Here is a 19004-nt window from a genome sequence, read left to right as displayed (position 1 = left end):
GCCCCATGACCAGACCCCCCCCCCAAAAAAAAAAAACAAACAGATGAAGAAACTGGGCCCTGGAAGCTGCTGGGCCTGATCACATTTCTTTGGAAGCTAGAAATTGTGTACACGCACACATGCACACGCACGCATACACATTGAACTAGCTTTTTTTTTTGTTCAAGGCTGATACTCTAGCACTTCCATTTTCAGCTTTTTGCTGGTTAATTGGTGATAAAGAGTATCAAAGGCTTTCCTGCCTAGGCTGCCTTCTGAGTAGCTAGAATTATAGGCGTAAGCCACCAGGGCCTGGCTAAAACTGCTCTTCTCCCCACCCTCTAACTCTGCTCCTTTAGATAAATTACAGAGAAAATAGTGCTGCTTGCTTCTAGTTCTCTGGAACCACTCATTCATTCATTCATTCACTCTCCCTCTTCTTCCTCCCCTCCTTCTCCCCTCCTCTCCCTCCCTTTCTTTCTTCTCCCTCTAGTGTCAGTTTTGGATATGACATAGGTTTTTGGGTGAAGACCAGAGAAATCCTCAGAAAGTACGAGATGTTCAATTTCGGTACAGTGTGGCTTGCAGACCTTTCTGATCTGTATCTTTACATGGAAGTGGGAAAAGAAATAGGTCTGAGGACAAAGAAGGCTGTCAGTGGCTTAATGCAGGTTTGGTTTACTGGGGATGAAAATAAGGATTCCTGGGCTTGAACCCCAGTTCTGTCACTCATTAATCACCTGACCTTATGCAGTCAAAGTGTCTGTGATTCAGTTTCCTGGATGATAAATCAGGGATAAAAATAGTATCCACTTCATAGGGCTGTCATGAGAACTTAATACTTTAATATTATGCTCCATGCAATATTCCCTCCGCCTTTTAATATTAAGGCCTGAACTCAGGACCTAGTGCATGCTAGGCAAGTTTTTTGCCACCGTACTATACTTCTAGCAACTATTTTTACATTTTGAGGTAGGGTCTTACTAAATTGTCTACAGTGGTCTCAAACTTACAATCCTTTTGTCGCAGCCAACAGAGGAGCTAGGATGACAGGTGTGAGACATCACACTCGGCCCTCTTCTTATTCCTCTCACAAAAGTTAGGTGCTGGTTAATAGCTGAGTGATCTTTCTCATTTTGGGAGTCTCAAGGCTCCGCCCACAGGCCTCCCATGCCCGCCCAGCTCAGGCGGTGCTGCACCTCTCTCCTCCTCTCGCCCCACCTCTTCCCTCAAAGTCGCGCTGGGCATCCTGGGACTTGTAGTCCATCCACAGAGTCCTGCCGCGGAGGGCCTCTCGGGAAAACTGCATTTCCCAGCATTCCTTGTGGCGGTGGCCGTAAAGCGCGTCAGTGGAACGGCCGGTTCCGGCTGAATGTCAGTGCGGGGCTGTGGGCCGGGGAGGAAGGTGGTTGGCGGTTCCTCTACCACCTCCGCCTCCGCCGCCGGCGCCGGCGCCGGCGCCTCCGCCACCGCCGCCGCCGCCAGGGCTCCCGCCGCGAGCGCTGGGCCACTCGGCCGGTCCGGCATGAGACCGTGAGGCGAGCGCCGGGCCCGGGCTGCCGACATGTTTGGCCGCTCGCGGAGCTGGGTGGGCGGGGGCCACGGCAAGTCCTCCCGCAACATCCACTCCTTGGACCACCTCAAGTGAGCGTGCGGGGCGCGGGCGCGGGGCGCGGGGCGGGGGGCCCGGACGCTGCCGGGGCCGCCGGTGAGGTGGATGCGGGCGAGGGCCGTGGGGCCCAGGGTTCGAGCCCGACCCCGTTGCTTCTGCCCGTGTGACCTTGGACACGTAGGTGTTCCCACCTGAGGAAAGGTAACCGGAGGCGGCTTCGGTTTGTGGCCGTGGATGAGGCCGCCGGAGGCCTCTTAGTTCTTGGACAGGACGGGCTGACGGGCCAAAGCCTTTCATCTCCCTCCCCTCCGCCCCCCCCCCCATCTTAGAACGAGACGGGTCTGCGTTCGAATCTAGATATATGCAGTTCAGGCTCGAGTGCCTTCGGTTGTAAAATGAGTAAGAGCCAGTACGTGCCTCCTGGGATTACAGCGAGGGTCGGCTGGACGAGAGACTGTTGAGAAAGCTCCACAAAGGGCAGTAATTACAAGGAAGGATGCCTTTTCTGGTGGAAATCTAAGCAAAGAGCAATCAGCAGGAGAGCTCTGGGGAGGACAGATGGCAAAAGTCTTGGGGAAGCAGGAGGGCAGAGATGGAGAGACTGGCCTGGAAGTCCGAGCTGCATTCAAATCGACTCTTCCTTACCTAAGGGCTGTGTGACCTTGGAGGAAGTATCCTACCTCTCTGAGCCTCCAGTTCTCTTGGTGATTGTGTTCATTAGTTCAGGGGGCCCTTCCTGGACCACTCTGTCTAATGGGCTTTCCTGCCACCTTCCCTGGCCCCGTTTTATTTTTCCTCTGTCTCCACCGCTTACAGAACGGATATTTCCAGGAGAGCAGAGCTGCCTGCTTGGCTCACAGTTCTGTTCTCTGCATGGAGCACTGTGCCCAGCACACAGAATGAACCCAGTGGGTACTTAAAAGAATGAATGAGTTGAGGAGAGGTTGGGGGGGGGGGGTAGCAAATGGGAGAGTATAGAAAATAGAAACCTCTGGGGAGAGTGAGTTCAGGGATCAAGTTCAGGGAGTACGGGGGTGCCAAAGGGAGGAGTAGGCAAGCTTTTGATAGTAAGAAACAGGCAGGCCCAGTACAGTAGCTCCTACCTTTATTCCCAGCTATGGGAGAGGCAGGGACAGAAGGATATTGGTTTGAGGGCAGCCCAGACACACAAAAGTTAATGGGACTCTAGCTCAAGAAACAAGCTGGGCATGGTGGTTTATATCTGTAATCCCAGTCATGAGGGAGGCATAGGTAAGTAGTTTGCAGTCCAAACCTAGTCCTAGTTAAAGATGACAAGATCTAGTGAAACAGGCTGGAGGTGTGGCTCAGGTGGTAGAGTATGCACCTAGCTGGCACAAGGCCATGTTAGTTCAAATTCCAGTATGACAGAGAAAGAAAATAAAAACATCACAGTTTGTTTGTTTGTTTGTTGGTTAGTTGGTCATGGGGCTTGACCTCTGGGCCTGGGCGCTGTCCCTCAGCTCTTCAGGCTCAAGGCTAGCGCTCTACCACTTGAGCCACAGTGCCACTTCCAGTTTTCTGAGTGTTTTATTGGAGGTAAGAGTCTCACCGACTTTCCGGCCTGTGCTGGCTTTGAACCGTGATCCTCAGGTCTCAGCTTCCTGAGTAGCTAGGGTGACAGGTGTGAGCCACCGGCACCGAGCGCTACACCACAAGTTCCTAAGGGAAGTTAAAGAAGGGGTTTGGGGGTGGGTAGAGAAACTATTGAAAGGAAACTGGGTCTGTGGAAAGGATGGGTGGTCACATTTTAACCTGAGGGCTGGGGGGTTGGAGTGCTGTGTTCTTTCGAACATGTTTGTGGGTGCCAAAGAGTTGAGAGCAAGGTGGTTTTGAGAAATGAAGCAAGAGGCAAGGATGGAGGTTAGCAGGGAGGCAGGGGAGCAGGGAGTGGCTGAAGGATTTCAGGAATTTACCCAGTGGGTGGAAGGGCCTGGGCTGGCGAGGGTGGGTTGTCCAGAGTGTGGGCTTGGAGCCAGCATTCCTGACCTGCAGCCTCTCACCTAACTCTGCCCATCTCCAGCCTTCTAGATTCCTTTACTGTGTCGTCGGTGCTTTGGTCTGTCTTGCTAAGGGCATCGGTGTGTGATTTCCTTTAGTCCTCACATGTCTGTGAATTGTGGGGTCCATTATTGTTCCCATTTTATAAAGTTGGAAACGAAGGTCCAGGAAGCTGAAGTCACTTGCCTGAAGGTGACACACCAGCTAAGTAGTGTCAGAGGCAGGACTTGATTCCAGAGCTGGTACTTGTCACATTGCCTCTGAATGAAACTTGCCCAGTGTGGGGAGCTTTCCAGTCAGCTGAGTCTCAGCGCTTGTGGAATACCCCTGCTGGCCAGCCAGTGCGCACCCAGGAATGGCGGGGTCTGTAGTTCCTCCGCAGGTTCACTCCTGAAGTCTGGGGAAGTGAGCTGCCTACTCTGGATCAGGCTGATGCATTCACCTGTAATCCAGCCTGAGGAGCCTGGACATTTGTGGCACGGAGCTAAAAGATCTCAGGGTACCATGTGTAGCCATCGTCACCCCAGCGTCATGCTACGAGTCATCTGGCCATGATAGTAAACATCTTGGGTACAGAACAGCTCATTCCCTAAGGGCATCTGCAGGCTGGTGGGGGGAGACAGCCAGAGAGTCAGTGACTACAATGTGTCATGTGCTGGCACAGCAGGAGAGCTGGGGTTCTGTGGCATTCCTTCTGAGAGATCTCTGGATCAGAGGCCTCTAGGATGGGTAGGAGGCCCCACGTGGCACAGCCAGATGTGGGAGGAAATCACAGAGTTTGTGGCATGTTGAGGTGGGAGCTGGTAGCTGTAGGGATGAGTCTGGAGGTAGATGGGGCTTTGGCCCACTCATGAGCTGCTCAGGACTTTCAGTGTAAAATCAGCAGTCTTGAGTAAGCTAGTCACCTTCCAGTGACAACTGACAGTTCTCAATACATTTGTGTACAGAATGGGAGAAACAATTTAGAGTTTTTGTGTGTATGTGTGTTGGTTGGTGTTTTCAATTTTCCTTCTACATGGGAGTTAGTTTACTTATGCTAAAAAAAAAAAAAAGAAAGAAAACTGTGTGCCTGGGGTCTTTGCCTACCAAGCTGGATTAGTGATTTCATTGAGGCAGGTTGAAATAGACGAGGTAATTTGCTGCCCGGACTGGAGGTGAGGCCGTGGCATTAACTAACAGGAGCCTAGCACCAGGCAGACCTCTGCTAGGGTGACCTTTGATTGCTGCGATGTACTGTTGGCAGTGGACTGCGAATCCGCAAACTGGGAGAAGTTGCCTCCTGGGTTGTGGCCGCCACTCTGCTTGCTCCCCTCTAGTGTCTTAGGTCAGGGGATGGCTCAGCTCCTGCCCCCTGGTGGAGGTTGGGTGTTTTGCTGTAGCTATCAGGCACTCTTTCCACTCTCAGCCCTTGGTTCCTCCTCAGTGCCCTTCTCTTCAGTCCCCTTCTCCTTGGTGCCTTTCCCAGGAGGCTCCAGGCTCAGTAGTGCCTGGGAATAAGAGAGCTCCTTTCTGAATATTGGCACGAGCCCAGAAATGGCGCCTCCAGAGCAAATGACGACCCTAGGGCGTGCCAGTGGCCAGGCACATGGGTGTTGGTTGCATTGTCGCAGCTGTTCTCGTGCGCTCTTTCTCCACCATGCTAGTGGACAGAGGATGGGAGCCAGGGGTGGGTGCAGTGGGGAGAGCGGCTGCGACCAAAGAAGCGGGGCACGCACCCACAGGCCATGCTGTCCTGCTTTGGTGCATCCAGCGCTTGGCTCTGAGAGCGAGGGGTGCTACACTGCAGACTCATTTCCCAGCTCACCCAAGGGCCCCAGACACCCGCTATGTCATGTCTAAGCCGTGCGACATGTCTAAGCCATTGAGGGCTTTTAACGAGAGAGCTCTGTGGTCCTCTGCATTCGGGAGAAGGGGCGAGGAGGTCCAGGCTGGATTGTTGCGGCCTCTTCCTGTGATCCACCTTCACGGTCCTCTCTGCCTCCCTTGCCCACCTGCATGCACTTTTGCTGTCTGCACCTGAGCTCCGCTCTTTCTTTCCTGCCCATCCAGAGACCTGGCTCTGCCCTTTAAAATAAATCACCCAGCCGGTGTCAATCATGTCAACTGGAGTCTCGCATCCACGTTTCTCACTCCGTGGATACATTATTGTAAACTGTCTGCTTCTCCAGGACCAGCCACTGGCTCCTGCAGGTGCTCAGGCTTCCTCCTGTCCTTCATCTTGACATCCATCTGCAGGCAGCCACCCCGTTCTCAGGCTTGTCCTAAGCCATCAGAAATCATCTTAGTCTTTCCAGGTATGAACGTACACTGAGGGCAGGGAGACATGCAGCTTACTCGGCTGCCCAGCCTGGCACTGTTCCTGCTGGTCCCCACATCTGCAGGAGCTTAGCATTCTCTACGCCCCCATGTGCACCCCAGTCCCACTTGCAGTCCCGGTTTGACATCTTGGGGGTGTGGAGGGAGGATGAGTCACCAGAAGCACCTTTGCCTAATCTAAGCCTCCCCGCACGGAGCCCTTCCTGGTCCTGCTGGCCACAGGCTGGCCTCAGAGTGGGACATCCTGGAGACTGTCTCGAGGGACTCTGCCCAATCACCTCGCTCCTTGGCCCAAGCCATTGTTATTTGGAGATGAGTGAAGGAAGGTGGCATGCTAGGCCCCCAGCCTCCTGTCGTTTCCCTTCTGGCTCAGTCGGCATGTGCAGGCGTTTGATGAACCCCAGAGGGAACATCCTGAGAGGCCTCTTAGGAAGCCTGCAGCCATGCTCCAGCCCCTGGAGACAGGCAGGGGACCTACTATCTCCTCTGAAATGTATTTCCATAGGGTGCCATCAGGGTGCAGGCTGCTTTGGCTATCCCGCTTTAGCTTGTGAGTGGGGAGGCCCGGGAGGAAGCAGGGTTGGGGGAAGGGGGACCTGTTTATGTCCTCAGTCCTTGGTGATGAATCTCCAGGGTGCTGGTTGCATGTTGGCAAAAGGTTGTATTTTTCGGTCTCCAGGCACGACAAACTGCAGCTCCCCTGTCTGTGAGGCTGGCTAACGCACAAGGTCTGGTAGCAGGGCCCCCCTGTCTCCAGAGCTGCTGTTGGCTCTTCCAAAGCAGTGGGGTACGGGCCAGTGGAAAGACTTCCCTCATGACCCTCTGGGTGTTTTGCCGGCTTTTTGGCTTGTTGTTTGTCTGTGTGGTTTTCTTGTGTCGGAAGCACTCATTACAGTAAATACTGAGTCAAGCCAAGTGTTGTTTATACCACTGTTATGCATCTTCTGTAGTAGACCGGTTCTAGGAAGAGGTTAGACTGGCTTCACACAGGTACCTCAGCCTTCCCAGCCTAGCTGCCCAGACATTTTCACACCCCCAGACTCTAGGACATTTAGCTTGGCTCTTGGCAGGGTGAGCCCCCACCAGGAACAGTCTCTGGGTCTGTCACGTCTTTGACTGGGAAAGATTCTTGAGGCACTTGTGCACCTACAGCATGACCCCAAGTTAGTATGTGGGCATGGAGGCTTAGATCAGCCTCTCTGCAGGGAAGCAGAACACAAGCCCAGCTGTGTAAGCACCCTCAGCCAAGAACGGTCTCAGCCGCACAGCTGGCAGCCACCGTTTCTCTCTTTGCTGTCAAAAGTTTTCACTGCCCCTGAAACGAGTAGTGCATTTCGATGCAGAAAGTCATTAACCTGTTTAGATCTCCGAGCTGATTCAGTTACTTGATCTCTCAAAGCTCTGGAATGAGATACAGTGTTAAAATATTGAATCTGAATCCATCCGGCTCTTTCTCAGTTCGTGCAAGCTTGTGTCCAGCGTCTCTTCCTAAAGTCCTGTGTGAACATTGTGGAGACCAGGACAAGCGAGGCACAGTATGACACCATAGGGCTTTAGGTTTGACATCCAGCACCCTGTTGCATTCCAGCAGCAGACTCGTGGGAGGTAGTGCCCGCTGATACCATTTATATCTGCAGTAAGGAGCCTCCATTTACCTAGGGCTGCATAAGGGGCAGGGGTGCTGTAGACGCTTCATGCCGCAGCACTGTGGAGGCAGCTGTTCAAATTTAGTTGGAGATCGAGACCAGTGTCAAAGGCAATCGTACAGGTATTTCTGTGGGCACTGACAAGGTGATTTTAAAACAGAGAGAGACCCAGGTACCGGTGGCTCATGCCCACGATCGTAGCTACTCAAGAGACTGAGATCCGAGGATTGAGGTTCCAAACCAGCCAAGCAGACAAATCCCAGAGACTCTTACCTCCAGTTAACTAGCAAAAAAGCTGAAAGTGGAAGGGAGGCTAAAGTGGTAGAGCACCAGCCTTGAATAACAAAGCTGAACAAGAGCATGAGGCCCCGAGTTCAGTGTCAGTGTGTATATCCACAGGAATGCAAAGCATGGAGAAAGGAAAAGATAATATTGAAAAGGTAGAAGGAAAGAAGATGGGGGGCATCCATGACCCGTGGCAAGTGGCAGCACTTCTTATGCAGCTGCAGCCAGTGTGGTGAACAGCTGGTATGCTATTCACATGAGGCACCGACAGATCGGTGCAGCTAGAGCAACAGAAGGACTTATATCATCACCTGATGGCCGGCAGGGTACCACTGGAGTGCATGAGAGAAATGAAGGCCCTCGGTAAACAGGGCTGGCCAGCCAGCGCTCCAAGCAGAAAAATAGAAATTGTGACCTGTATCGTCTGGTACACACAGCAATCAGCCGCAGAATCCCTCAGTCTCAGGTGCTATTGTGGTAACAGTGCGCACACCCCAAGTTTTTATGACGTCATCATCCAGTGCCATGCTCACGCAAGCTCCCAGAATCTTCCTGCTGGACTGCTGTTCCGCCCTTTGCTTCTTATAAAGGGTTCTGTAGTTTCCAGGTTTTCTTTTCCCTCTGAGAATTATTAATGAAAGCAATTGCCATAGGATGAGTGGTACCAGGTCACACAGAGTGGCATCTACCTGCATATCTGGCTCTTTACCTGACACCATGACAGCTCTGTGCTACTGCTGACCCCATTTTTAGGCGAGAGAGCTGAGGTGCATAGAGGTAGAAGTAGCTGATTCAAGAATTGCCCAGGTGGTGACAGAGATGGGCAGGGCCCGGGCACGCTTGCACCAGAGTCTGCAATTAACCCACCCACTCCACAGTCTTTGCACTTCCCAGCCCAGGTTCTCTCTGCACCTCCCTGCACAGTGTGAGGCCTCCTTCTCCAGCTTGCAACTGCCCTACCAGCCTCCCTGAGCCCTGGACTGTCACTATAGCAAGTGAGGCAGAATAGTAATGGCAGGCAGCCCTGCAGTGCAGCTATGCTCATCACTGGCTGGCCGCAGCTCAGTGGCGACCAGGCCCCAGTGGGGACCCCTGCCTGTGCAGGGCCACAGTGAGGAAAGGGCAGAGCCAGGGGTGGAGGCTGCTGGCTGCCCGGCTGAGCGTCTCAGCGGGTCTGTACTGTCACTCTCCATGTCTGGCATCTGGACCTCGGTTGTGTTCAGTCTTGTATATTGCGATCTACTTAGGTCCCAGGCAGCTGTGCCTGCCCCCACAGCATTTCCCGAGCACCTGCTCTGTCCCAGATATTGAGGAGTATATTAGTGTCACCAGGATCAGGAAGATATTCTTGCTTTGAGACATGAGTCTCATGAGAAAGGCAGGTCTCCGTGACTCTGGGAGGTCTGTGCAGTAGTGAAGGCACACGAGTGTGGAGGTGCCGGTGAGGGGTTAAGGAGGGCAGGGATGAGGAAGCCCTCTACAGGGAAGGCTTCACCAAGAGGTGAAGCCTGAGGCGGGCTTTGCCATAGGAATAAGAGTTTGCTGCTTGGCCATATTACACAAAGAATATAAACCATGTGAATGGCTCCTGCCTATAACCTTAGCTATTTGGGAGATAGAGATCAGGAGATTGCAGTTTGAGGCCAGCCTGGGGAAAAAAAAGTAGCAAGATGCCCTCTCAACCAATAAGTCAGGCATGGTGGTTTTACTCCTATCATCCCAGCTTTGCAAGAGGCTACAGGTAGAAAGATCATGTGAGAAAGATCCAGGGCAAAAGAGACCCTACCTGAAATTTTAAAAGCCGGAAAGGGCTGGGAGTGTGTGTGGTTCATGTAGAAAAGTGCCTGCCTAGCAAGGGTGAGGCTCTAAGTTCAAACCCTAGTACTTCAGAAATAAGTAAGTAACGAAGTACATTCTGGATAGAAATCACTGGGCAGAAAGCCCAGGCAATCGAAGTCAGACCTTAAAGATCTTAAGCTCCCCATTCTGCACCCAGGCGGCCTCCTGCGTGAGCTGTAGTGCTTATGGATGGATGTCTTCCTCTTCTCAACAGTGGGGAGAATTACTGTTTTTGGAGGGCAGTACTTCTTACTGGGTATTAAAAAGTGCATGTAGTTTCTAAGAAAATTAATTCAGTGCTTGATTATACTGAATCTTTAAGATGTAACAGATAGTAACACTTTAATAATCCACAAATCCCAGGCTCCTCAGAAGCAGCCTTGTCCTTGTTCCTTATTGCTCCATTCGCAAGGTCCCACCTCTTAGATCCTGCCGTTCTTGGAAGACTCTAGATGGACTAGTCCTAACTAATCTTTCTTTCCCTCCTCTCGTCTGCCCCTCCCACAACTGGAGGAGGCCAGGTGACTAACCCAGTTACTTCCCCTTGAGTCTGCTTTTCCTTCTCCAGTCTGAGGCCGTTTGGCAGATGACATGGCCTGGATCTGCCCCCCGCCTTCCTCCCCCACCCCTGAACTATCCTAAAACCCATGCACGTGGCAGCCCCTGGGCTCCACATTGCCCAGGCCTAGCTGTAGTGGTTCTGGTTCTTCTGGCCTCACTGCTGCCAGCAGAGAGGCTAGAAGTCTGGACTTCACGTGCCTGTCTGCCTCCTCAGCTGGCTTCTTGGCCTGTTGGTGTGGACAGAGGACCTAGTATGTGGTCTTTGACTTTGTGAACTTAATAGTCTGTGCTCAACACATAAGATCTCTGCCCCTGGCCTGTGGACCAGCAGCTTCAGTTGAGCCCTAGTTCCAGTGGCACACTGCCCTGCAGGGGGTTAATGGGCATTCCAAGGGCAATTTCGTCACACAGGATCCCTAACCACTGGCTTTGGGACACACCCTCCCTAAGCTGTGACCCAGTGTGTGGATCGCCGCATCAACCTGGCTGCAGGTCCTGGGTCAGGCACTAAGCGCTGAGCCACGTGTCTGTGTCGGCATCAGATCACGAGGTGTGCGTGCTTGTGAGAGTGATCTCCCACTGGCTCCTGTGAGGGAAGGTGGCTGGGGAGCTGTTGTCAAAGCTGTGGTGAAGTTCCTGTCCCTTTCGGAGTCAGCCATTATTTTCATTGAGTGGTGAGATGTGTCTGAAACGTGCTGTCTCCCAAGTGCGGCTGCTGGCCGTGGGCCCGCTTTCACACCAGCCTAACCTTGCTCCTTCCCTCGCTCCCAGGTACCTGTACCACGTGTTGACCAAAAACACCACCGTCACAGAGCAGAACCGGAACCTGCTGGTGGAGACCATCCGATCCATCACCGAGATCCTGATCTGGGGAGACCAGAATGACAGCTCAGTATTCGAGTAAGAGCTTCGGTGCCGCGGCTCTCCGGTCCCACTTCTTCCTTTCAGTGCTTTGCCAAGTGCGCACCGTGAGTCACCCCTCACCACGGGGACTTGACGCTCATTTGGTCCTGCCTGAGTATCTTGCTCCATGGCCGTCCTTGAACCTCTGCAGAGGCCAGCCAACAGTGAGGAGTAACAGGAAGGAAGGAGTGTGGGGTAATTTTCCAGGTAGTGTCCAAGGATCTCCCAAAGGCAGAAGAAGCACCTTGTGTGGTGAGCTTGTAGATGGACAGGAAGGCCCTGCCCCTGGCCGAGACCACCCACAGAGCCAACAGTTCTCACACACACACAAGCATGCTTACTGAGGGCCTGGCTCCATGCTGAGCTTCGAGGGGATAGTCTATACTTCGCCTCGGGTAGAGGCCCCCCAGGTTTGCTCAAGGTCATCTGACTGGTAAGTGATGAAGGAGCAGCTTCACCAGTGTCCAAACCCAGAGGCTCTTTGTCTGCCTGAGCCTTGGTCTCCATATCTTTAACTGACAGAGCAAAAGTCCTCTGTGTAGTGCCTGACCCAGAGCAGGCCATTCAGGGATGATAGCAAATGAGGACAGCGTGCCACCTGCCTGGGGGACCGCAAAGGCCAGACACCGCAACCAGCCTCCCATAGGACGACTAGAGCTCAGTGAGGGGGTGGCGGGAACCTGTCTGATGGCAGTGTGTGAGCATGGGCTGCCCACTGTGTGGCCCCTTAGTCCTAAAGATGGGAAGAGCCCACTCACCGCCTGCTGGCTGGGCACCAGGAAGAAGTGTCCCCTGGTGGGAAGCGTGCTCAGATGCCTAGTGGCCTCCTAGAGGATGGCATCGTGGGAACTGGGTGTTGGCTGCCGGGCATGCAAGTACACCATGTGACATGTCCGCCCGTGCTCCTGGGTCAGCCACCCACAGACCCCTTCCTGCTCTCTCCCCAGCTTCTTCCTGGAGAAGAACATGTTCGTTTTCTTCCTCAACATCCTGAGGCAGAAGTCAGGCCGCTATGTGTGTGTGCAGCTGCTGCAGACCTTGAACATCCTGTTCGAGAACATCAGTCACGAGACCTCACTGTGTAAGCATGATGCTTGACGTTGGCCATGTTGGCCTCCGCTGTCTGGGGTGTCAGCAGGGCATAGTATGGTGCGGCCTTGTGCTGTGTTTACTGCACACGGGGCTTGGTTTGGCTGCCCTAATGAGATAGCAGAGTGGCTGAACAAGAGCAGTTTGTTTTCCATTTCACAGCTGGTTTCTGGTGAGAACTCTTAACTGGCTTGTAGACAGCTACTACTCTGGTCTGTTTTCGGTCGCTATAGCAAAGTAGCCGAGGCTGGATAATTTTTAAAGGAAAGAGGTTTATGTTGGCTCATGTTGTTGAAGTCTGAGAAGTTCAAGGTTGGGGAGCCACATTTGGAGAGGCCGTGCATTACTTCAACTCCAGGGCCAGAGGCTCATGGAAAGAGAGAACACTGGATCATCCCCTTATACAGCTGCACGCATCACCAGACACCGCCCCTGGGCGCACCTCCCAGTGCTGCCACATAAAGGGGGATTACAGTGCTAGCCCATGATTGCTGGGGCCACTGGGACCACAGCAGCCACCTTCCCACCTGCCGCCCTTCCTTCCTCTGTGTGTGACGGCAGCAGTCAGTCCAATCTGCCGCTTCTCTTCCTCTTGTGGGGACATCACTTTCATCAGATTAGCACCTGCCTTTGCAATCCCATTGGGCCTTAGTTACCACCCCAAACCCCCATCTCCAAATGCAGTCCCCCTGGGGGTGAGCACTGACTGGGCATACATGTTTGTTGGAGACATAGTTCAGACTGTAACTGTAACTTTTATCTCTGTGTGTTGGGACACTTAGAGGCTGGCAGTGTCCCCTCTGTTGAGCAATTTTCGAGTGTCTGCCTTCCTTCTTCAGGGTGCATATGAAAGAAACAGCCAGGCACTAGTGGCTCACTCTTGCAACCTATCTGAGGATTGCTCTTTGAAGCCAGCCTGGGTAGGAAAGTCCCTGAGACCCTTATCTCATGAATGGGAGCTGTGGAGCTATGGCTCAAATGTAGAGCACCAGCCTTGAACAGAAAATGCTAAGGGACAGCACCTAGGACCTGAGTTCAAATCCCAGTGTTGCCACAGAAAGAAAAAGTCCACCTCTGATGAATCTACCCAGGGCACAGGTAGCAGAGGGGTTTTTAGAGCTAAAGCTTTCCCCCAGCCCTCTAGCTTTAGTTCTGCCGCCCAGCCAAAGGAGTGTGAGCCTCTGAGGCCAGTACCTGCCCTCTCTAAGCCCAGCTGGTTGTGAGCGCACCTAGAGCCAGGAGGAGTTTGTGTTGTGAGCTTGAATGAGGCCAGAGCATGTGAGGGTGTCAGCCCAGGAGAGCAGCTCAGTGGTCCACTGGGGTGAGGGGGGAGCTTGTCACGGGTGGAGAGGGGTGCTGCTCAGCCTCCTACAGTGCCCATGTCGTCTGCCCAGGACAGTGCTCACCAGCCCCATCAGTGCTGAGGGCGAGCATCCTGGCTTAGCTCCTGGTGTTCCCCAAATGGCCCGAGATGGCCACACCAAGCCCAGGTGCAGCCTTCTAGGAAGAGGATGAGTGTCCCTGTCAGAGGCAGGCCCTGTCCTGGGGACAGGGTGGAAGAAAGTGCCTGGTGGGTGGAAGATAAACCCTGGCCCTTCTCCTGCAGGAGAGCCACGGCCTGTGGCTCACAGCAGTGGCCGCTAGGTGGAGCTGCTGTCCTGCAGATTTCCTCATGCTTCCCATAACCGCGGGTTGACAAATGTGCGCTGATTCATGGTTCCCGACGTGGTTTCCCTTGTTACCAGCTTCAGTTTCACTGGATCTGAAACTAGTGCGGTTTCTGACTTGAGAGGGGAAGACCCAGCTTGTGGCACGGGCCCAGGACTCAGACCAGGGCAGTGCTGACTCAGACAGTTGACAGAGGAGCAGCTGGGGCAGACAGGGGCTGCGGGAGAGAGCCATAGCCTGGAGACTCAAGTCTTATGTCTGGTAGCCTACCCTCCCTCCCTCCCTCCCTTCCTCCCTCCCTCCCTCCCTCCCTCCCTCCCTCCCTCTCTCCCTTCCTTCTTTCCCTCCTTCCTTCCTAGTGCTGGAATTAGAACTCAAGGCCTCCACCTTGCCAGGTTGTACTTTCATTTTTTTTTTTTAGCTTCTAGGAACATTTTAATTTCCCCCTTTATTTCTTTAATGGCCCATCGGTACTTTACAATATGTAAATTGATACTTTACAATATTTCTCCCTATGGTCTGATAGAATATAGGGAGTTTTTCAATTTTTTAAGAAAATGCTAGTCTTGGTACTTGAACTCAGGTCCTGGGTGCTGTCCCTGAGCTTTGTGTTCAAGGCTAATGTTCTGCTACTTTGAGTACAGCAGCAATTGTAGCTTTTTGTGTATATTTGGAGATAAGAGTCTCACAGACTTTGCTGCCTGGGCTGGCTTTGAACCTTGATCCCCAGATCTCAACCTCCTTGAGTAGCTAGGATTACTGGCACAAGCCACCTATGCCTGGCTCAATTTTCTTATTTTAGCTAAGATTTGCTTTGAGTCCTAAAATAGGTTCTATTTTGGAGAAGATTCCAAAGTGCTTTGCAGCTGCTGGATTAAATAATACTCTGTGGGTGTCTGCTAAGTCCGTTTGCTCTATGGTGTCATTTAATTCTTGAATTTTCTGTTGGTCAGAGTGGGGTACTAACGTCTCCCACTGTTATCATCCTGGGGTCTTTGAGTGCTTATAAGTCCAGAAGTATTTGTTTAAGTGAACTTAGGTTGGCCAGCATTTGGTGTGTGTGTATGTGAAGGGCTGATATCTCTACTCTGTGGCGTTTCCTTTTATTAACAGGAAGTGACTTTCTTTGTCCTTCTGACAATGTTTAGTTACTTATCTCAAAACCAAATAAAGATACAACAACAACAGCAAGCAATAGGTTGAGAAGGGATCTGCCTTGCTGTATTCCCGGGCTGGCTTCAAACCACAGTCCTCCGGACCACAGCTCTCCACGTATCTAGGATTCCAGGCACAAGCCTTTGGCATCTGGCTTGTTTGTATATTTACTTTCTGATCATAGAAGAAAACTGCTTTTATTTTAAAACAATAAAGTGCAGAAAGTCAGGTTCCTGTAGCATCCCGCTTGGACAGCATTCCCGGGTGCCATGTTGCCATTTGCCTCGCTTCCAGTCCTCTCAGATCTCGCCGTCCTCCATGGAGCCTCCAGATGTGGTTTGCTGACGGCGTCTTGCAGTGCTAGTACATCTACCCAACGGTGGCCATGTAGGGACTTTCCAGGTTCTCACAATGGCAAGCACCCATCACACAGATGCTGGCTGGGTGCCCTAAATGCCAGAGGCCTGAGAGACTGAGATTGCATTGCCAGTGGACCCACATGGTGAGGGGCAGTGGAAAGACCCCAGCTGACCCACAGAGGCCCCTCCCCTGCCACGGTGGTCACCCGTCACCCCCAGGGCCATCGCTTGGAGGCTCTGGAAGAGTCCCTGTGGGCAGCAGGTGAAGCTCGTGGCCGTTCCCTGTCCCCAGTGCACCTGACACACTCAGGACTGCACCAGAAGTACCGGCATGACGCCTGTGCCACTGGCCGCCCGGAAGCCACCACAGTTCACCCCAGGGCTCCACAAGGCTTCCCAGCACTCCCTCCTCCTATCTCCTGTGCCCTCACCGGCACGATGGCATGAGGAAAGAAGCGCTCTAGCCATCGGACTCACCTGATGGCACGTGCCGCACTCCACTCCAGGAGAAGTGAAGTGTGCGCTGACCGCTCGAATGATGGAAGTCAGGTAGCCAGGCGGCCGATGAAGGACAGCTAGCACCCGCTCGGATGCACCAAATGGGGCAGCTTTTTTATAGAGTGGTTTGTGAGAAAGCCTCTGTCCTGCCCAGCTCCCCCCCCCCAACCTTGTTAAACTTTGCCAACAGTGGAAAGACATTCACCACACTTGCCTTTGAGCGGTGTAGTGCCGTGCGCGCATGCGCAGCAGGTGATTTCTGAGCTGGCTCGGTTAGCAGGTTTAGTGCGCTCCCACGGCCCCTTGCTTGTTACTGGCCCCCTTTGCCCCTCTCCTGCAGCGTGAATTGACCTGTCGGTTTTGCTCTTCTTTCCTAGATTATTTGCTGTCTAATAACTATGTAAATTCAATAATTGTCCATAAATTTGACTTTTCCGACGAGGAGATTATGGCATATTATATATCGTTCCTGAAAACACTGTCACTGAAGCTCAACAACCACACTGTCCACTTCTTTTACAACGAGGTAAGGGGGTACCAGGGGGGTCCACTGGGGTAATGCTAAGCCCTGCACAACAGCGTCCCCTGTCTGTCGGATTCTGTCCTGCATCTGTTCACAAAAAAATGTGCGTGCTGTTTCACTTTGAGTGCTTAAAATGTTTGCATTCAGTAAATCCTCATTCCACGGCATGTAAGCTTCAGTCTGTGCCGGCGCTTGATACTTTAAAGGGAGAAGTCCCCAGGTGAGTTGGGGGAGCCATGTGCCATGGGAGAGCAGGGACCCTACCCCAGCCTAAATTGCAGACAAGCTGTGCTGTGTGCCCCTCCCCGCTACTTCCCTCTTTCTCCCTCCCTCCCTCCTTCCTATTTGTACTTTTCCAGCAGTACTGGACCTTGAACTCAGAGCCACTTGAGCCACACCTCCAGCCCAGGCATGCTATTTTCTGTAAGCTAATATGCCTGTTAGTCCTCAAGGACTGTTGTTCTCCAGTAGACGGATTTATTTTATATACTAAAAAGTGCTAGCTGGCCGAGGCTAGGTCATCCTGGGGCTCAGTCATATCATCAAGGAGCTAGGTTTTCTGTCCCGCTGTGTGACTGTGCAGTTGCATCTGACCTCATGTCTTCAGCCCACATGGTCACAGCATGGCTGTGGCAGCACCAGACATCACACATTCACAGGCAGTTGCTGGAATTTCTGATGAGATCACTTTCTTCTTGTGTCTGTTTTTAACTTGGAAAAAACTTCCTCAGAAGTCTCTTGCCAGATTTCCCCTCCTACCGGTCAGAATTGTTCTCACTGGGTCTGGAATTTGGGGTTGGTTTGGCAGGCTATTGCGACTCAGTCTCCCAGGATGTTAAAGTGCTCTGCTCCCCACCCCCCCCCCCCCCACACACCAGATAAGTGATTCAAGGGACAAAGGCAAATCACAGTGTCCCCTGGGATCCAGCCTCCTAAGTCACCCACAGTCACTTTCACCAGTGTCTTCAGGCAGGCAGGCCAGCACTGACGCAGTGCGGGACGGACGGCATGGCCGTGTGGCCTGGGGTGAGCATCTGGGGCGTCTGGAGGCCGCCGCACGGTGCCCAGGGCTTTGTGTGGCAGATGTCTCCCATGGTGGTCTGGCCTACACTTGAAGTCAGTCTGTTGTCTCAAGTGTACCTTCCGAGCTGGGGTAAAATCCAGCCAGCTGTCCCCAGCTGTCCCCAGCACTGGAGCCTCGGCTTTGTGTTCGCTGGCAGGGAAGAGCTGGTGTCTTTATCAGCTCTCACCAGCGGTTTGAAAACTAACATCGTGGGCCCAGTAGCTAGCACCTAGTATGTGTTCAGTAAGCATGCCCAGAGCCCAGGAAGCCGATGTGAGTGCTTGCTCAGAGACTGTCCTGGTGAGAACAACCTATTTCTGAGGTTGGGGCGGGGGAACGGCTCCTGGGAGTCTCAGTATTTGAGCTGGGCTTCCTTTCCTCTTTAACAGGAGCCAGGATAGCGGTTGACACTTGGTGGGAGCACACCTGACATGTAGTTCTCAAAATGGCCTTGTCCTGCTTAGTTCCTACCTCACCCCGCTGGCTGGAAGTCCTTGGAGGACCCTGATGCTCCTGCTCTGCACGGAGCCTGGAGCCTGGAGCCATGTGGAGCCCTGGCCACTAGAGGGCCCCAGAGCTTGCACTAAGAGGATGCTGGTCCCACATGAGACACTTTCCTTAGGCAGGCTGTGCTCCGTGCCTGAGATGGGCTCCCCCTCACTGACTGAGCCGCAGGACAGTGTTTGCACTTTTTGTATTTCCCATAGACCCCAGTACAGTAAATAGTGGACTTGGGAGTAACGCTGTGTGTTTTCAGAGGAGGTGGCTCAGGACTGGTCTCCTTTAATACCAGCACCTGTTTCACGGAGGAGGAGGCAGATTTAGGGACACCGTGTACGTGGGGCCCTGGGAAGCTCACTGAGGCCCCTTCTTCCCTTTCATTGTGGTCTCTTAACAGGTCTCAGCCCGCCGGGGTGGGGCTGGCTGGCGTGGCTGTGTAACTTTCTGCTGCTTCTCTCGTTTTAGCACACCAATGACTTCGCCCTGTACACAGAGGCCATCAAATTTTTCAATCACCCAGAAAGCATGGTTCGAATTGCTGTAAGAACCATAACTTTGAATGTCTATAAAGGTAAGCTTCCTGCCTGGCTGCTTTCTGATTGGCTGCAAGTCCTCACTCCCGTGGCCTGTGTGTGTGTGTTTGCGTGCATGCATTTGTGCATGCGTACAGTTCTCTGCCAGTGACCAGGGAGCTCCTGTGTCTCAGCCATGGCTGCATGTCTCCCTAAATCCCTGCAGCCACCAGCCAGGGAGCTGCTGCTCTCTCCTGGAGCCTGCCCTTCCCCCCCTTCCCTGCATGCTGTGGTCTTGCTCCATGCGACTACTCAGAAATCAAATGTCCTGAGGGGCGCATGGGATTGGGAGTGGCCGTGTTAAAGCTAGATGAAGCAGAGTTGTCTTTTAAGTGGTAGATTGGAAAGTCTGGGGATATTTTCTTTCATTGATAAAGGTATTTTATGCTTTGACCAGCAGGGGGCAGTATTGCATT

At 52.9% G+C, this 19004-nt stretch overlaps 1 protein-coding gene across 4 annotated transcripts in view; it reads left to right on the top strand.

Annotated features, from left to right (window-relative positions):
* Nucleotides 1-1413: 1413 nt before the first annotated feature.
* Clec16a (C-type lectin domain containing 16A) overlaps nucleotides 1414-19004 on the top strand; it is a 143590-nt gene continuing 125999 nt past the window's right edge. For all 4 annotated transcript variants that reach the window (XM_042698333.1, XM_042698331.1, XM_042698334.1 and 1 more), the window contains exons 1-5: nucleotides 1414-1623; nucleotides 11029-11157; nucleotides 12108-12241; nucleotides 16307-16455; nucleotides 18482-18587. In XM_042698333.1, the coding sequence (XP_042554267.1) occupies nucleotides 1544-1623; nucleotides 11029-11157; nucleotides 12108-12241; nucleotides 16307-16455; nucleotides 18482-18587 (598 nt within the window). In that variant the 5' untranslated portion in view covers nucleotides 1414-1543. The remainder of the gene's footprint in view (nucleotides 1624-11028; nucleotides 11158-12107; nucleotides 12242-16306; nucleotides 16456-18481; nucleotides 18588-19004) is intronic.

The sequence above is a fragment of the Dipodomys spectabilis genome, unplaced genomic scaffold (genome assembly GCF_019054845.1).
Source record: "Dipodomys spectabilis isolate Male_0828 unplaced genomic scaffold, ASM1905484v1 ptg000231l, whole genome shotgun sequence".
Taxonomy (NCBI): domain Eukaryota; kingdom Metazoa; phylum Chordata; class Mammalia; order Rodentia; family Heteromyidae; genus Dipodomys; species Dipodomys spectabilis.
The sequence above is the reverse complement of the archived record's forward strand: the minus strand, read 5'-3'. Positions and strand labels throughout refer to the sequence as shown.